This window comes from Metopolophium dirhodum, chromosome 6, assembly GCF_019925205.1.
Source record: "Metopolophium dirhodum isolate CAU chromosome 6, ASM1992520v1, whole genome shotgun sequence".
NCBI classification, from domain to species: Eukaryota; Metazoa; Arthropoda; class Insecta; order Hemiptera; family Aphididae; genus Metopolophium; species Metopolophium dirhodum.
The window spans coordinates 6,211,891-6,228,057 of NC_083565.1; the positions used below are offsets into that span (position 1 = coordinate 6,211,891).

The following is a 16,167-nucleotide window of genomic DNA, read 5'->3' on the forward strand; positions in this document are numbered from 1 at the left end:
TACTCACCAATGTATTTGAAAATTTAATATTTTGTGTAAAAAAATGTATATCCGCCCCAGGACAAATTCCTAATTATGCCATTGGGGAGATAATTTCAACGACTATTATATAAGTAACACATTTGTTTAGATTTTACTGTAAAATTAGAGAATCATTTAATAGTCAATCATATTATATAGCATTATAGCCCTTAGAGCCATTATAGATTGAAATAAACAAATTAAGAATAATTTCAACAAATACTAAATAGGCAATTGGAATATTCTAAAACAACTTGTATTATATTTAATGTATAATTATTTTTATTTATGAATATAAAATACAAAATTGTTTTATTTTTAGATGTTACATTTACAAATATTAGTCTAATTTAATTAAATATTTGAGGTTATAATAATTTTGTTCAATTGAATTATAAAAAAAACATACATATTCAAATAAGTCATACAAACAAGAAATAAAATAAAATATGGATATAACACTTATATTTTGGATGGATTATCAATTTCTAATATATAAAATATAATAAAGAGGTAGAACTATATATATTTAAAAAATAACACTAATATATTTTATTCTCAGTCTGAGGTGTACTAATATTATAGTAAAATAGTAAATGCAATTGTTAAAAAATATATTAATTACATACATAATAAAAAATTAATACAATGAAAATACCAAACAAAAAAATGTTTTGTTCAGAGGTATAAATTATTAATATACCTTTAGGGTAAAATAAAAAAAACATAATACATACTAATATTATAAATGCAAAATATATCTTGAACATTTTTAAAATAAATATTTGTATTGGTTAAGTTATTAATTGTTATTTTAAATCATTCAATTATTTCATAACCATTTGAATTTGACGAACCTTTTACATTAGCTATTAATAAAGGTCTACATTCTACCATTTCTTGAACTCGACTTTGGGCACCAAAACATTTACAACAGATTTGCTCCGTATGTTCAAGTAAGTTATAGAGAAAACTGTTGAAAAATGCTTGCATAGGATTCAAAATAGCCTGAAAATAAAATTTATATTTTACATAGACATTAATGATCCATAATTTTAGTTTAGATATTCATATAAAAATATTATGAGTTTCAAAACTATAATTTTTTTTTTATAATAAACATGTATGTAGTCATGTAGATACCATTAGATACCAAAGTGTAAGCATCACACCATTTGGTAGATTATCCCAAGATGTCCAAACTATTACTGCATTGATTAAATTGGGCGCCCAACACAAGTAAAATGCTAGATTAATTAATGCAAATCTTTGTTTAAATAAGTCCAACATTTTCCGTTCATTTGTTGAGTATTGTGCCATGTATGAAGTTATTATGTGGTATATGTATCCAGTGGATAAAGAATAGAGCACTGGATTGACTACCATAACAACGATCACTGGCAAAAATGTAAAAAAATAATTTGGAAGGAACTTCATAACAATATTTTCTTTGAGGCTCAAATTGTGACAACTAAAAAAAATAAAAAATGTAGAAGACATTTAGAATTATATCAAGTTACACAAACATTAACATTTCTTAAGTGGATGTCAGTACAACATTCATTTCTGACTAACTTATGGTAAATTTTGTTCAGCAAATCCAATTTTATGTTGTTAGTTAATTAATTCATCTATTATCAAACTTAAAGATAATAATCAATAATCAAAGACCTAGGCCTATGGTAATAATATCATATATATTATATTATAGGGATATTTAATATTTTAATTTGAAATCAAGTCATGGGAATTTTCAAATTAATATTTTAGTATAACTCACTAAAAGCTTACGAGGTGACATAGACAATATACTTACCTGTAAATTTAATAATAGGTTAATTTACTTTAATATTAAAGCTAAAAACACAGAATTTATTCTGCTGAACACAAATTTGCTATTATGGACCGGAGACAGAAAACAAATAGTATGCTGACATCCTCTAAACAGTTTATACTTTGCATTTGGTCTATAAAGAGCAGAAAGTCCAATAAATGTAAATATGGCAGGAATTGACCAAGCAACCATATGGTATAATTTTCTACATGAGTGTTTATCTTGATATGCTCTCCACATGTCTACAGCATATGACAAAGTCCAAAACCAAGTTACAATGTAAAAGTATTGAATCCAAACCTTTCATGAATAAGATAATAATATTAAACTTTTGACGAACATAGAAACTTTATCATTTAAAAGTTAAAAAATAAAACTTACTGCTAAAAATATACAAGAAACTGTATAAGGTTGTCCATCGTACCATTGAAAATGATGCATTAGTTTTAAACAAGACCTTAAAAGTATACCTAAAATCAAAACAAGATAGAGGTATTTTTCCAACATATATAATTATTCCTATACTTTAAAATAAGATAGTTAAATTTTGTTTATGCATAATAAATATGTACAATATTTCAATTTTTCAAGAATACTCTAACTGGATTTAACAGTTATTCAGAACAGGAAAATCAGTGCTAAAACAGATCAGTTTTGGACTCTTTGGCCTTTATTTCCATCAAAATTTATAAAAATTTAAAAAGGTTGATACAATTTATTGTATTGAAAAAAATGACTACACAGGAATAATTTTCAGGACTTTTCGGATTTTGATAACTTTTTTTTTATCTGAAAGAAAAAGACTTCCAACAGGCTGCATTGAACTACAATTTTTTATTTTATTTAAAATAATTATATAATATAATTAGTAACAAAAAATTAATAATTGCATAATTTTTAAAGACATAATATTATACCTTAAGTTTGAGATTGAAATATTAAAAAACAGAGTTCAAAGCAATCTGTAAAATATTACTCTAAGTTAAAAAAAAATTATCAAATTTAGTTGATTCTACAAAACATGATCATTATTCTAAGAGCGTATTTTTGTGGACGCAATTACATTGGCACCGGGCGTCTTGATAAGAATGTTGTAAACAATTATAGGCAATTTGATTTTTATTCATTTTAATAGACAGTAATTGGACATTGTGATTAATTACCATAATCATGCACTTAAGCATTTATTGATATAACTGTGATTAAAATTTAAAAATATACGGATTTCCAGTTCAGAGTGCAGTGCAGGCCTCTGATCAAGTGATACTTCAAATTTTGTTGTAAATTTTACAGACAATATGTAGGCCATAATCGTTTACAGCAAGCACTAATTTAGGGGGGGGGGTATAAATTTGTACTAACAATTATGTAATCTAAAATAGAAAGGTAAAACTAATTTTTTTTTTCTTATTACTCCCTTTTAAAGTTTTCTGGATCTGCGCCTAGTTTATAGATTGTCAATTTCGTAAATATTGAGGTAATAAATATAAAATATATTAAATAAAAATCTGTAGATTCTATTTTTTTTTACAATATAATAACTGAAAAAATAATCAAATTCACTAATTGCCACAGAAAAAGGAGTCCCAGGTTCCTAAAAATTTGGTCATAGCGTTTCAGTTCGAAAAATTAGGTAAATAAATATATTATATAAGTCTTATAATTTGTTTTTCAGATGATATGTAAATAATAAATATTCCAATAATAAAAACAAAAATGTGTGGATTGTATGTTAATATAGATGGATTTAACCAAAATAAATATTCATAAAAAATTTATTTTACCCAATGATGCACAGATATCTGCTATTGCTAACCACATTATAATATATTTTCCTCGCCGCATGATATTGGAATAAAATCTATTTGGAACTTTTAGCTCGATTTTTGGTAATATCTAAAAAAAAATGAATTAACGATTCGGTATTACATGTATATATTATATATCTAGGTATTTGAATATATTTCTTTAATCTTTTTATTTGAAAACAAGGTAATCAAATCAAAATTGATTAAACTACATACAAAAAAATTTAAACAATCATTTACCTGGTATGCTGCACCAGTTATACCTATTATTGAAGACAGTAAACACACCATGTTAAAGCGGTCTGTATTGAATTCGTTCATGAGTTTATAAGACGGATGATAATCAAGAGCTCTCCGGCAACAAAAAGTTTGAATGGATGGGTCAGCCATATTCTATAAACACGAAAAGAATTCAAATTTCAAATTGTAAATATTAGATCGGATATAAATATTAAATTATTTTTCAAGACAGAAATTGATTACACATGCCTAAACTCTATAGCCTATTGGTTATTAGTTATTACATAACATAATATATTATATTTATTTTATTGTACATCTTAACCAACATGATAATAATTTATAATACTAATCTTACCATTAATAAGGTTAATTTATCTTCTAATCAGAATAGCGATTAGAATTTGTTAATTAATTTACATAATATGTTATAATTTATAATAAATTAATTAGTAACAGCAATTTTAAATTTTAAACTAATTTTACTACGTTAGTACGTCATAAACGCAGTCACAATAATGAACAAACGAATAAAAAAAAATGTTAGTACTTAATATGTTATCAGTTTTTGCCGGTCATCGCGATATAAATTGAAAATAAGATTAAAGATAATAATATGTATTACTATCGGATCCAAGATAGGAGCATAACTTTTTATATATTTAAGAGAATCAAAACATTCAAAACATACCACAAAATAATTAAAAGTATCTAATCTCCATAATAATTCAACTTTGTTTTTAAGACTTCTTTAGAATTAATATCTTATATTCTTATGCTATATACCATAATAAAAATATAAAATTATTATTATTTTATCTTTTAATTTAACTGTGGGATACATCACGCTGCTTTGTTCGAGTACGATGTAATGAAATATGGTCAATAGATCAGTTCATAATCTGGACAAATCTTATTGTGACACATTTTTAATTCTACTTCTTACTTAATTGATTTTAACTATAGGTAATGGTAATATAATACAAGGCTGCAAGTTGCAACTCAAAAAATGAAATAAAAAAGTGAGAAAAGTGACCAATTCAGTGGCGAGGCCAGGGAGGGGCTAAGGAGGCTATAGCCCCCCCCCCCCCCGCATTGACTGTGTTGACCTTAGAATTTTATCAACTTTTATAAAAAATAAAAAGTGTAAATAAAAGACATATTGTATTTGTATTTTTTTATGAGAATTAGCCCTCCCCCCCCACCATACAAAATTCCTGGCTACGCCAGTGGACCAATTTTATTGTTTTTTTAGGTGACATAAAAGTGACTATTTAAATTAGCATAAACGATGAAAAAACCTGTGTATTTCAATGCTTTTGCCCCCATGTTGAAATTGTATTATTACAATAATCATTTTTTAAGAGCCACGCATCTCGAACTGTACATTTTTCCATGACCAAATATTCGGATATAAGAATATGATTTAATTTGATACATACCAATAACAAAAAAGTAACAACTCTCAATTTACTTGAAAAATTGGAATCTTTAACAGTGTATAAACCACATACAACTTAAATAACAAATTATAAATATTTCTATTAAATAGGTAATTAATAAATTAGTGAAGATTATAACTACCTAGTCATTATAATATACATCGATGATCGATGTATGTAATATATTGGTTATAATGTTGGTTATGCATCCATAGGTCACTGATCATATTATACAATATTTACCAGCTATATAACCTTTTTTTTTGATAATCTATTAATCTCTACAACAACTGTTGTTTCCATTGAACTATTATGTTAAATATAATAGCTATATAATATTATATAGTTCAATGGTTGTTTCACAGAATTATTATTATTATTATTATTGTTAGATCTGTGGTTCTTTCACCTACCAAATGATAATCAGTAAATGGTTTTAAACAGAAACAAGTAAAATTATACATTGATCAATTGTTTACATTGACACACGTGCTATGTTATACTAACTAGATTTATTTACCCATGGGCTATGGTTATGAATCATATCTATAAGAAACGAAATTTTCACCACATAAAAAGAAGAACTTTGGCTGTGATATATCGTTTTTATTTTTACGATAACGAAACTACAAAAAAAGTTATTAAAGTTTGAAAAACACAAAAATAATGGATTTTGAAACAATAAGAACTTTTTTCGTATAAGTAATATTAAGAAAATAAAAACGATGTTTCACAGATAATGTTCTCAACTATATTGTATAGGTATCAATTTGGAGTCATTGCAGAGAAACTATCACTACAGCCTGCAAAAAACAGTTTTTGCTGTTGTACATAGGCCTCTCACATCAAATTTTGGCCCCCTGTACTAAAGATTTTTGCGGACCCTATACAAAACTTCCAAAAAAATACAACCCATTAAAAGCGATATGGGTGTTCTATACACGATTTCTAAGTAATAATTGGTTACCCACAGCATTAAAAAAATTACTATAAAATAAGTATTTATCAACATTTCAAAAATTAAAAATACACTTCAACGGCCCCTAAAATAGCCGGGGCCCTGTAATCCAGGTCTAACAGACCCCCCCCCCCCCCCCTCTGGTTGTAAATTTGTAATACGGAGACAAAAAATGCAGGTGTAGCGTCCTCTTAATTATATAGTAGGTTGTAGGTATGCGATAAGTTATTATCGCATACGAAAAACGATTCTTATGTGTTATCCTAGCATAGGTACTTGTAAGTTGTAACTTGTATAATTGATAAATAAATTTAATAATTTAAAAAAAAATTAATAAAATGCATATGAAAAATAATTGTGAATAGTTGTGTTAACACTAAGATATCTTAGTTCGTGCCAAACATGCAATTTTACTTTTTAGGCCTATAAAACAACGATGGTTTTCATTTGCACAGAAACATGATAGAAAAAAATGATATCATGCACAGAAGTTTTTGAGTGATGAAGAAACTGATATATACATATATGATTAACCAATTAATTTTATAAAAATAAAAATAATACATTTGAAATCCATATTATTTTTTAGGACACCCCCCCCAGAAAAATGTTGAAAATAATCGGCCACTGACTAGTACTCTATGTCTGGAACTCTTGAATTCGCTATTTACTATTTAGTATATAGTAGTGGTCTTCTACCATATAAACTAAGTCATATACGGGCCCTAAGTATTAAAGTATATACTATTATCCTTATATACTTATTATAAAAAAAATAGTTACTTATATAACTTTATACCTATGGTTTATATGGTCGAAAGTAGTGGTAGTAATTAACGATAGATGAAGTAGTATTCATAAGATCCATGGTTGCAGTCACGATATAATATCTTAAATCATGGTTGCGGTCACGGACTGGAAACAGGAGCGTTTAAATACAGGAATGCACCGCTCATAGTGCGCATGCGCAATATGGTATCGTCCGCATAACTATAGTAACTGATAACTCAGTGATAACTGATAATGTGATATTATACCTATTGAACTTAAATAAAATTATTAATATTGCAATTTGCGAATTTAGTATATTTTAAGTTTTAACTGAGTTATACTGATACAATTTGGTACATTTAGTCTATGGTAGGTACAACATTTTTTAATAATATAGAAATATAATAGTTTTAGTCAATAGTAATATTTGTAAAAAGATATAATATATCGTAAAGTACAAAAAAGTTTTACACTAACTAATATAAATGGAATTTTAGTATATCATATTCAGAAATTCCCACCTATTACGTTTTTATTATCTTACTTCAATCAATGTGTTGGAAATAGAACATGTCTAAATACTCTAAATTCCTATGTCATAAGCGTGTTACTGTGTCAGGTAAAATGTGTTTTACCAGTGACCTTAAATAAAATAGCATCATAAAGATAGCTAAAACCTGTTTGGGTAAGAATTGGTAAGTTTTGAATACCACACCATAATATCGTATTTATTCAAAATTTTAGTTTGCCGCTTAAATCACTGATAATCAATAATCAACATGTTATCTAATATCTATGTTATGCAGACGATACCATATTGCGCATGCGCACTATGAGCGGTGCATTCCTGTATTTAAACGCTCCTCTGGAAACGAGCAGCTTATCAGTGGCCTCGAAAGTATATTGTACAAGACTACAAGTCGAGGCAAATGCGCAATCATAATTGAGATTTAATTTAATTTAGCGCCATCTGTATAAAACACGGACTGAGATACAAAATTTGACGCTAAATAAAACCACTGGTAGCGCTGAAAACATTCAATTATGTGTGTTGATGATAACAGAGGAACCTTTTGCGGGCTGTCCCCCGTCACCCGCCCACCATGTCGTTTCCAGTCCATTATATTATCTTGGTCCGTGGTTGCGGTTAACAATGGTATCAATATTATTATATTGGCATATCACACCTTGGCCTCTTTTATCATATTGAAACTTCAAAACACACGTGATTACCATTATTGCAAATTTGCAAATAAAGCAGGATAATAATACGCAGAAATGCTGTAAGAATTAACTATTAACGACTAAGTATTAAGTATTTTTTCCTTAAGTACCTATTGCAAAAGTTTTGATAAAAAAATGTCTCGTTTAATCGTAAAAAATTTACCAAAAGCCGTAAGTTTAGGAGTGAGCAGAGCTCTAGATCATCAAATTTAAATAATTAAGTATACATTTAATATTTCTTAATGTTCCTAGATAACTGATGACAAATTAAGGGAAATTTTCAGTGAAAAAGGAGTTATTACTGATGTCCAACTTAAATATACAAAAGCTGGTAAATTTCGTCATTTTGCCTTTGTGGGTTTTCAAAACGAAGAAGAAGCTAAAGCAGCTTTAGATTATTTTGACAATACCTTTCTCCATTCTTTACGTATAAAGGTAGAGAAATGTACCGAATTAGGTAAATATTTCAAATAAGTATGAATTTTATGATAACTTTACTGTTCTTGTTTTATAATATTCATATGTTTTTTAATTGATCACACTAGGTGACGATAATAAGCCCAGATCATGGAGTAAATATGCGCCTGATAGTACTGCCTATAAAATAGAGCACAGTTCTCCTAAATCGGAAGAAGTTATAATCCAAACAGAACCCAAGACTAAAAAAAAAAATAAACTCAAATCTGAAGTAGAAGAAAAATTAAAACAGGTATTATAGGGTTACAGTTGTAATTTACCATAGATAATTTCTGTTTAGAATGTTATTCATACCTACATCAACTGTTTAATAAAATAGTTATCTCTAATCAAAACCTCTTGGTGATTTACATATTTTGGAAGCTATTATTAATTTGTATTTCAATACAACTGAACTATAAGTAAATATTTCTAATAATCTTGAATAAATACATTAATTATTGTAAATAATATGTATTGTTATGTTTAAAATATAGTAATAGTTTATTTTATAAATCACATCAAAAACAGCTATACTCTGTTCAAAATTAGATATTTACTATGGCGGTGCATATGTTTGCGTCTTTTTACGAGACCACGCCTATGCGCACAACTTGGCCACCCGGTACTGATCTCATTTTGAACAGATTATATACCGGTGCAAATCCTTCTAAAATACACATATTAATAGACGTTAGGTATAGATCAAACATTTATAGAAAAGGATACTAATTATTTTTATTTCCTTATTCAACCCAATTTGAAACTTTATATCAAAAACAAATACAATTTAAATTAATTTTGATGGTTGAATATTCTGACGTTTTATAATGTGCAGATTCTATGCTTAAATATAGTATACTTTTGTGTTTGCATATTTGGGTAAAAATGAATATATGTTACATATTTCTAAATGATTGTATACGAGTTTCATATTTTAAAACATTAAATAAAATAATTAAAGTTTAAATTTTAGGCCATTTAATCCGGTATATTATTATAAACAATTTCTACTGTACACAAATGATAAATCTGTGCTATAAAATCTATTTCTACAATGATGTTAAAAAAATTGTATCTTATGTTTGTTAAAATATTAAATGAATTAACACATTTTAGCACTTAAGTGATCCTATGTTTACTGAATTCTTGGAAGCTCACGGACAAGAAAAAATTCTTAAGGATCTAAACAATGAAGATAAAACTGAAGAGTCATCCACTCAAAAAGAAATAGATGAAGAGCCTACAAACAAAATTGCAAATGCCAATATATCTGACTTTGAAGTATGTTAAATTATTATAAATATGCATACATAATATAATATTATTGAATATGACATAATGTTTTTTAGTATTTGAAAATAAAAAGTGGTAAGAAATCTGAGGCAGAGATTTTGAATAATCCAGGAATTAAAACAGAATATCATACAATTGTAATTCGTGGTTTACCATATAAAGTAAAAAAGGCCATGTTAAAAGAATTTTTCAAGCCACTGAAATTAGATTCTATACGTTTACCACCAAAAATCAAAGGCGTGGCTTATATTGGTTTCAAAAATAAATGTGATGCTGAACAATGTCTCATTAAAAATAAGAGTTTCTTAAGTATGTTCAGATGTACAATGACTAGTTTATTTTATATTTAAACAATTTGATCATTTTAGATGGAAAACGAATACTATTATACCCAATGAAAAATGAAACTGATGATCTAGAAGAAAACAATAACCTTAATAAAAGAAATCCCGATTGGCAGAAACAAACTGATAGTTTGATACATGAAGAAAGTATTGCAGAATCTGGTCGTATATTTATTCGAAATTTACCATTCATTACTACAGAGGAAGAATTACAAACAGTGTTTGAAAAATATGGTTTGTTTTTTTAGTTTTTTAAATATGTAGTAATTATTTTAATATATATAACTTATATCCACTAGTTTAAACTGATATACTGTAATACTCTATAGGTCCTGTAACTGAAGTAATAATTCCTATTGATAAAATATCTCGTCAAGTCAAAGGTTATGGTTTAATTACATATCTTATGCCTGAACATGCTGTAAAAGCATATACTGAATTGGACGGTACAATATTTCATGGGCGAATGATGCATTTATTACCCGGAAAGGCCAAAATTAATCTAGAAAATGGTAATTATTTTATTATTGTATGATAAATTGTTTGTTTCATGTTTGTAATGACTAAAAAAAAATTTTAATTAATTTTTTTAATATTCAATAAATTTGTTTAATTTTCCATATAGAAACGACTGACGAAGGTAGTTCATTCAAAAAGAAAAAAATGGCAAAACTTAAATCTGAAGCAGGGTTATCTCACAACTGGAACAGTCTATTTTTAGGCCAAAACGCTGTTGCTGACATTATTGCTAAGACTTATAACACGACTAAAGAAAATGTAGAACACTAAAAAAGAACTATTATTTGTATACACAAGTAACTACTAACTAATCTCATCTTATGTTATCAGGTGCTTACTGGTGATAATGCTGCTGTCAGATTAGCTCTAGGTGAATCACAAATTGTTTCAGATACAAAAATTTACCTAGAAAATCATGGTGTTAAACTAGATATATTCAATCAAGTAAGTCTTATTTTAATTTACCCATTTTAATATTCTTTAAATGTATTAATTAATTATTCTAAATACATATTACACATATACCTGTGTTGGTATGTGAAATTGTCAGGTTAAGCTATAGGAACATACATTTTATAGCTTTTGAGAATTTTGTTTCTTAGACTTATCAACAATTATATGTAGGCAGATTATTTTACAATTTTTTTTCCAAAACTAGAAGTAAAAAAATATTTTTTTTAGACTATGTGTTTTACTTATCATATTAATTTTTAAGTTTTTTGATTTACATTTTTAAATTTATGTTGTAATTTAAAAATATCAAAAGCTTAAAAAATGATTACTAAAAATAGTGTTAATGTTTTGTTTTGTAATAAAATGATACTGTAAAAAAACATTTTAAAAATCTTTATCATTTTTGAAATAATGAGTGTCAAATTAAACAAGTTTAAATAATCCTGTTTGATCTTCCTTCTTCTTTGTTTTTGTGGAAAAAAAATTAATCACACAACAAATTTGTGTTAATGAATTTTCTAAATTAAAAGTATACTTAAGTAATTAAGTAACCTATTAATACTTTTTTAATTTTGAATTTTGGATTTTATATTAACAATTATTATTGTAAGATTATGTAGTTGTAGCAATTTGTAATTAATATTTATTTTTTGTAGACTGTAATAAATCGAAGCAAAAATGTTATATTGGTTAAAAATTTGCCTGCTGACACAACTGAACTTGAGTTGAAAGACATTTTCTCCAAGTACGGCTTAGTAAACAGAGTAGTATTACCACCTAGTGGGGTCACTGGTAATTTAAGTTAAAATATTTATTGTTTGAACTAACTTTTAACAATGACATTATTTTGATATAGGATTAATAGAATTTGTACAAAACTCAGAAGCAAAAACAGCATTTCGTCAACTTGCTTATTCTAAATTCAAACATCTACCACTTTATTTAGAGTGGGCTCCAGATAAAGTGTTCACTGATGTTCCTCAGAACATTCATGGTAAATAACAATTAAAAAATTACATTTAAGAAAATAATGATTGATTATTTTAATTTTAACCTTAGAAGAAACCTTTCCAAATTATACCAATAAAAATACTGAAGATGATATTGATGAGCCTGAGTCTGATACCACATTGTTTATTAAAAACATAAATTTCAATACTACAGAAGAACATATCACAAAAGTATAAACAAATTAATTTATTAGTTTTTAGAAATAAAAAAACCATCATGATCATTCAATTTATTTTTAGCATTTTGAACCTTGTGGGAAAATTGCGAATGTTACTGTTGCTCGAAAAAAAGACCCTAATCTTCCAGGACAATTTCTGTCAATGGGTTATGGTTTCATTCAATTTTACCGACAGAAATCAGTCAATGAAGCATTGAAAACCAAACAATTGTCAATGTTAGATGATCATTCCATTGAACTTAAACGTTCAAATAGAACATTACAGTTAGTAGTATAATGTTATACAGTTATATTGTTATATTTAAAGCATTTTAATAAATAAATTAATTGTTTACAGAAATGCAGCAGTTGCAGAACGAAAACAAGGTAAATCATATGAAGAAAGCACCAAAATACTTGTACGTAATATACCATTCCAAGCGAGTATTCAAGAAGTTATTGAATTGTTTAAGTATGTTTCTTGTAACATAATTTTTAGGTTAGAAATTGTATTATTGTTAATGTTCTAGAACTTTTGGAGAACTTAAAGGTTTGAGAATGCCAAAGAAAATGGTGGGAACTGGCACTCATAGAGGATTTGCATTTGTTGAATACAATTCTAAGACCGAAGCAAAAGCAGCTATGGAGTCCATGTGCCAAAGCACTCATTTGTATGGTAGGCGATTGGTGCTTGAATGGGCACAAGCTGGTGAAAATCTTGATGAAATGCGTAAAAGAACTGCAGATCAATATCAGTTACCTGGAGGTTAGATTTTTGAGAAGTTGTATTTAGTGTTTAGAGTGTTTAGAAAGTTTTAAAATGTCTTACAATGTCATAGGTGTTAAGGCGTAGATCACATTCTATCTAGTGTAAATAGTAATTGTGGTGCAGCCTCTTTACTTAGATTAGTTTTAACCAAATGTCCGCCCATATACTAATAGTACAAAACATTTTAAAACTTTATAGATATACTTTTATATTGATCTGTAACTTGGAATGGCATGGGCTACTTACTGGACCATGCCATACTGGGTATTGTTATGTTAGTAAATAAAAACATGGGATACTCACATCACATACATGACGAAAAAGGGTTAAGTAGAAACCTTAGATTATATACTATGGATTGAGCAATTGTCATTTGTTTTTATAAACAATTTAAAGCACATATATGAGACAAGTCTGACTAAGATACTTGAAGTGTGCATGCGTGAGGCGAATCGTTGGGTATTTAGCTGTTGGTTTATATTTATATATATATATAAATTCATACAGATAAGCATGTGAAATTTCTTTTCACATCAGAATCTCAGTCAGAGACTTGTCGTTAATATGTACTTTAAGTTATCGGGACATTTGAAGTATATGATCTAAGGTCCAACTAGAAACACTAGAAACCATTTTAAAATTATGAGTTATGACACTGATGTTCATTTACTAAAAAATATTAATTATTGGTACTAAAATTAAATTTTTTTCAGGACCAAAAAAACACTGTAAGGGTGTTTCTGATATACAAATTGATGAAGAAGAAATTAAAGAATAAAAATCACAAAAAAAAATAATTTTATATTAATTTTATTAGAGTAAATAAATGACAAGTGACAATTGTTTTAAATGTAATATTAATTTATATTATTTTCACCTCAAACACACATATGTCAATATTTTATTATATAAATTATAATTTAACTACTGATTAGTTGAATAATAAATTATTATCATCCATTATATTTGAGATTCTGAGCAGAACGATAAATACATTGATTTTACAATGTGTTTTTTGTTTTGTTATGTATATTGTATACAACATAAAAAAAAAAAAAAAATTGATACATTCAACTTCAATATTTTTTTAGATGAAAAGTTAAATTTATAGTTGATCCTTTTGAGAGGTTAAAATTGAAATTATACCACTCTGCTATACATTAGGTTTTATGTAGAATGTAAGATCACTGTGTAATGGCTGTGTTAAATTTGAATTCAATGATATTGATATATACATCATTTATACGATTATAAATTACTAAAAAGTAACTAAAATCATTATTCCCTGTTTAAATATCTAATTTTGTCCAAATTTGAAGTTAAAATATCTATTAAACAAAACTGTGTTTATATAATTTTCTAGATGGATATGTACATGTCATACCTTCAAAAATATTACTTTCTATAGTTGCTGTAATAAGTGATTTTACTCTAAAGATTGTTCAAAACATAAATAAATAATTTTTCTTGCATGCATTTTGTTAATGAGCGTAGGCCAGATAGCAAACACAAACAACAAATTTAAATAATTAGAGAGGAACAACATTAAAGTGAATTTCCCGTCAATCGGGTTGCCTATATTACACTGTGTAAATGTTCAAACATGGTTGTTACAACATTTTAAAATACTAATACCATAAATAAATGTATTAAACGAATGAAGTTAACAAAGTAAAATCAATTGTATCATTGATTTTAAATACTAACAATAGACAACATTCATAAATATAATATTAATAATAATTGTTTATAACTTATAATATATTATTATGTATGTAGGTATTATGTATTGACATTAGTTATTAGGGTAAACCGTAAACGGACATTTCGTTCACACCGTTTCATCCCCATAAAAAAAACATTATTTTACGATATTAATTAATAATATTCTTTAATAGCTGTCATGAACTCTTCTTAGTTCATGATAGGTATGCACTATGCAAAAAACAAGTCCACGAACCGAGGTAGATATCCACCTTGCCACGGACGTTTCATCCCCGTCAAAATTATTAAGATAGAACATTTGGCCTCCGGGAGTTATAAAATGTTATTTAGCCATAAGACAAGACGTATAGTTTTATAATTATATTATTTAAAAATTAAATTTGACTGATAAAAATTAAATTGTAATGAATTTAAATTTAATAATTATACTGACATTTTATATTTTTGAAAAAGAATAAGTAATTTTATTGTAAATAATTTTAACATGATAGGTATTGAAATTGAAATTTAAAATAAACAGTGAATGAAATATAAAAACATAAATAATTATGTAAATGTACATTTTGTATTGTATCTAAATGTATAATATTTTTATATAGCTTATACAACATATTATTTAAAAATTAAATTTGACTGATGAAATTTATATTGTACGTAGGTACTTACCTAAACTACTTTATTAATACCTATAAATTATACTGACATTTTACGTTTTATAAAAATAATAAAAATTTAAAAAAAAAATAATGATTATTTAAAATAAATTTAGTGACTTAAAATACCGGGGGACCAAACACATGTGTGATGTTGGTCCACCCACATAATAGGATTTACTTCAAAGCAGCAACAATATTTTGCAAGTAATTTGCAAGAATTTGCAAGCATATTTTTAAAATTTTTCAGTAACTGGTTTTGAGTGTTTCAAGGGTGGGCCAAATTCACTTAGTCCACCCAAGTTGTCCAAAACGGTCCAAATCGATACCAAACGAGAGCTTTTGATTTGCAAGAATTTTCAAGTTTGATTTTAGAATTTTCAAGTCACTTAGACTCCGCTTGTAAACTTTTGAACTAGTGAACTTAGCCCACCCAAGTTTATGTGAAGATGTTCTGTCTGCCTATATTACTAAGTAAATTGTATG

The 16,167-nt window shown here is 26.9% G+C and overlaps 2 protein-coding genes across 6 annotated transcripts; one reads left to right on the plus strand and one right to left on the minus strand.

Moving 5' to 3' along the window:
* Nucleotides 1–306: 306 nt before the first annotated feature.
* On the minus strand, nt 307–13,694 carry LOC132946589 (G-protein coupled receptor 143-like). Of its 4 annotated transcripts, none has more exons than XM_061016634.1 (7): nt 13,607–13,694; nt 3,904–4,056; nt 3,640–3,751; nt 2,237–2,325; nt 1,977–2,155; nt 1,165–1,492; nt 307–1,029 (listed from the first exon to the last, which is right to left on the minus strand). In XM_061016634.1, the coding sequence occupies exons 2-7, from the start codon at nt 4,051–4,053 to the stop codon at nt 841–843; spliced, it is 1,047 nt and encodes a 348-aa protein (XP_060872617.1). In that variant the 5' UTR covers nt 4,054–4,056; nt 13,607–13,694; the 3' UTR covers nt 307–840. The 4 variants fall into 4 exon arrangements, with proteins under 4 accessions (XP_060872617.1, XP_060872618.1, XP_060872619.1 ...); XM_061016635.1 differs by lacking the exon at nt 13,607–13,694 and adding an exon at nt 5,346–5,391; XM_061016636.1 differs by lacking the exon at nt 13,607–13,694 and adding an exon at nt 4,153–4,219.
* On the plus strand, nt 8,275–14,888 carry LOC132946588 (probable RNA-binding protein 19). Of its 2 annotated transcripts, none has more exons than XM_061016632.1 (16): nt 8,275–8,469; nt 8,551–8,755; nt 8,844–9,007; nt 9,874–10,038; nt 10,107–10,359; nt 10,419–10,628; nt 10,724–10,906; nt 11,020–11,171; nt 11,244–11,357; nt 12,023–12,158; nt 12,223–12,360; nt 12,429–12,547; nt 12,617–12,819; nt 12,893–13,006; nt 13,065–13,300; nt 14,017–14,888. In XM_061016632.1, exons 1-16 carry the CDS (start codon nt 8,434–8,436, stop codon nt 14,079–14,081), a joined length of 2,493 nt encoding a protein of 830 aa, XP_060872615.1. In that variant the 5' UTR covers nt 8,275–8,433; the 3' UTR covers nt 14,082–14,888. The 2 variants fall into 2 exon arrangements, with proteins under 2 accessions (XP_060872615.1, XP_060872614.1); XM_061016631.1 differs by having other exon boundaries at nt 8,276–8,469; nt 12,426–12,547; nt 14,017–14,882.
* Nucleotides 14,889–16,167: the final 1,279 nt, after the last annotated feature.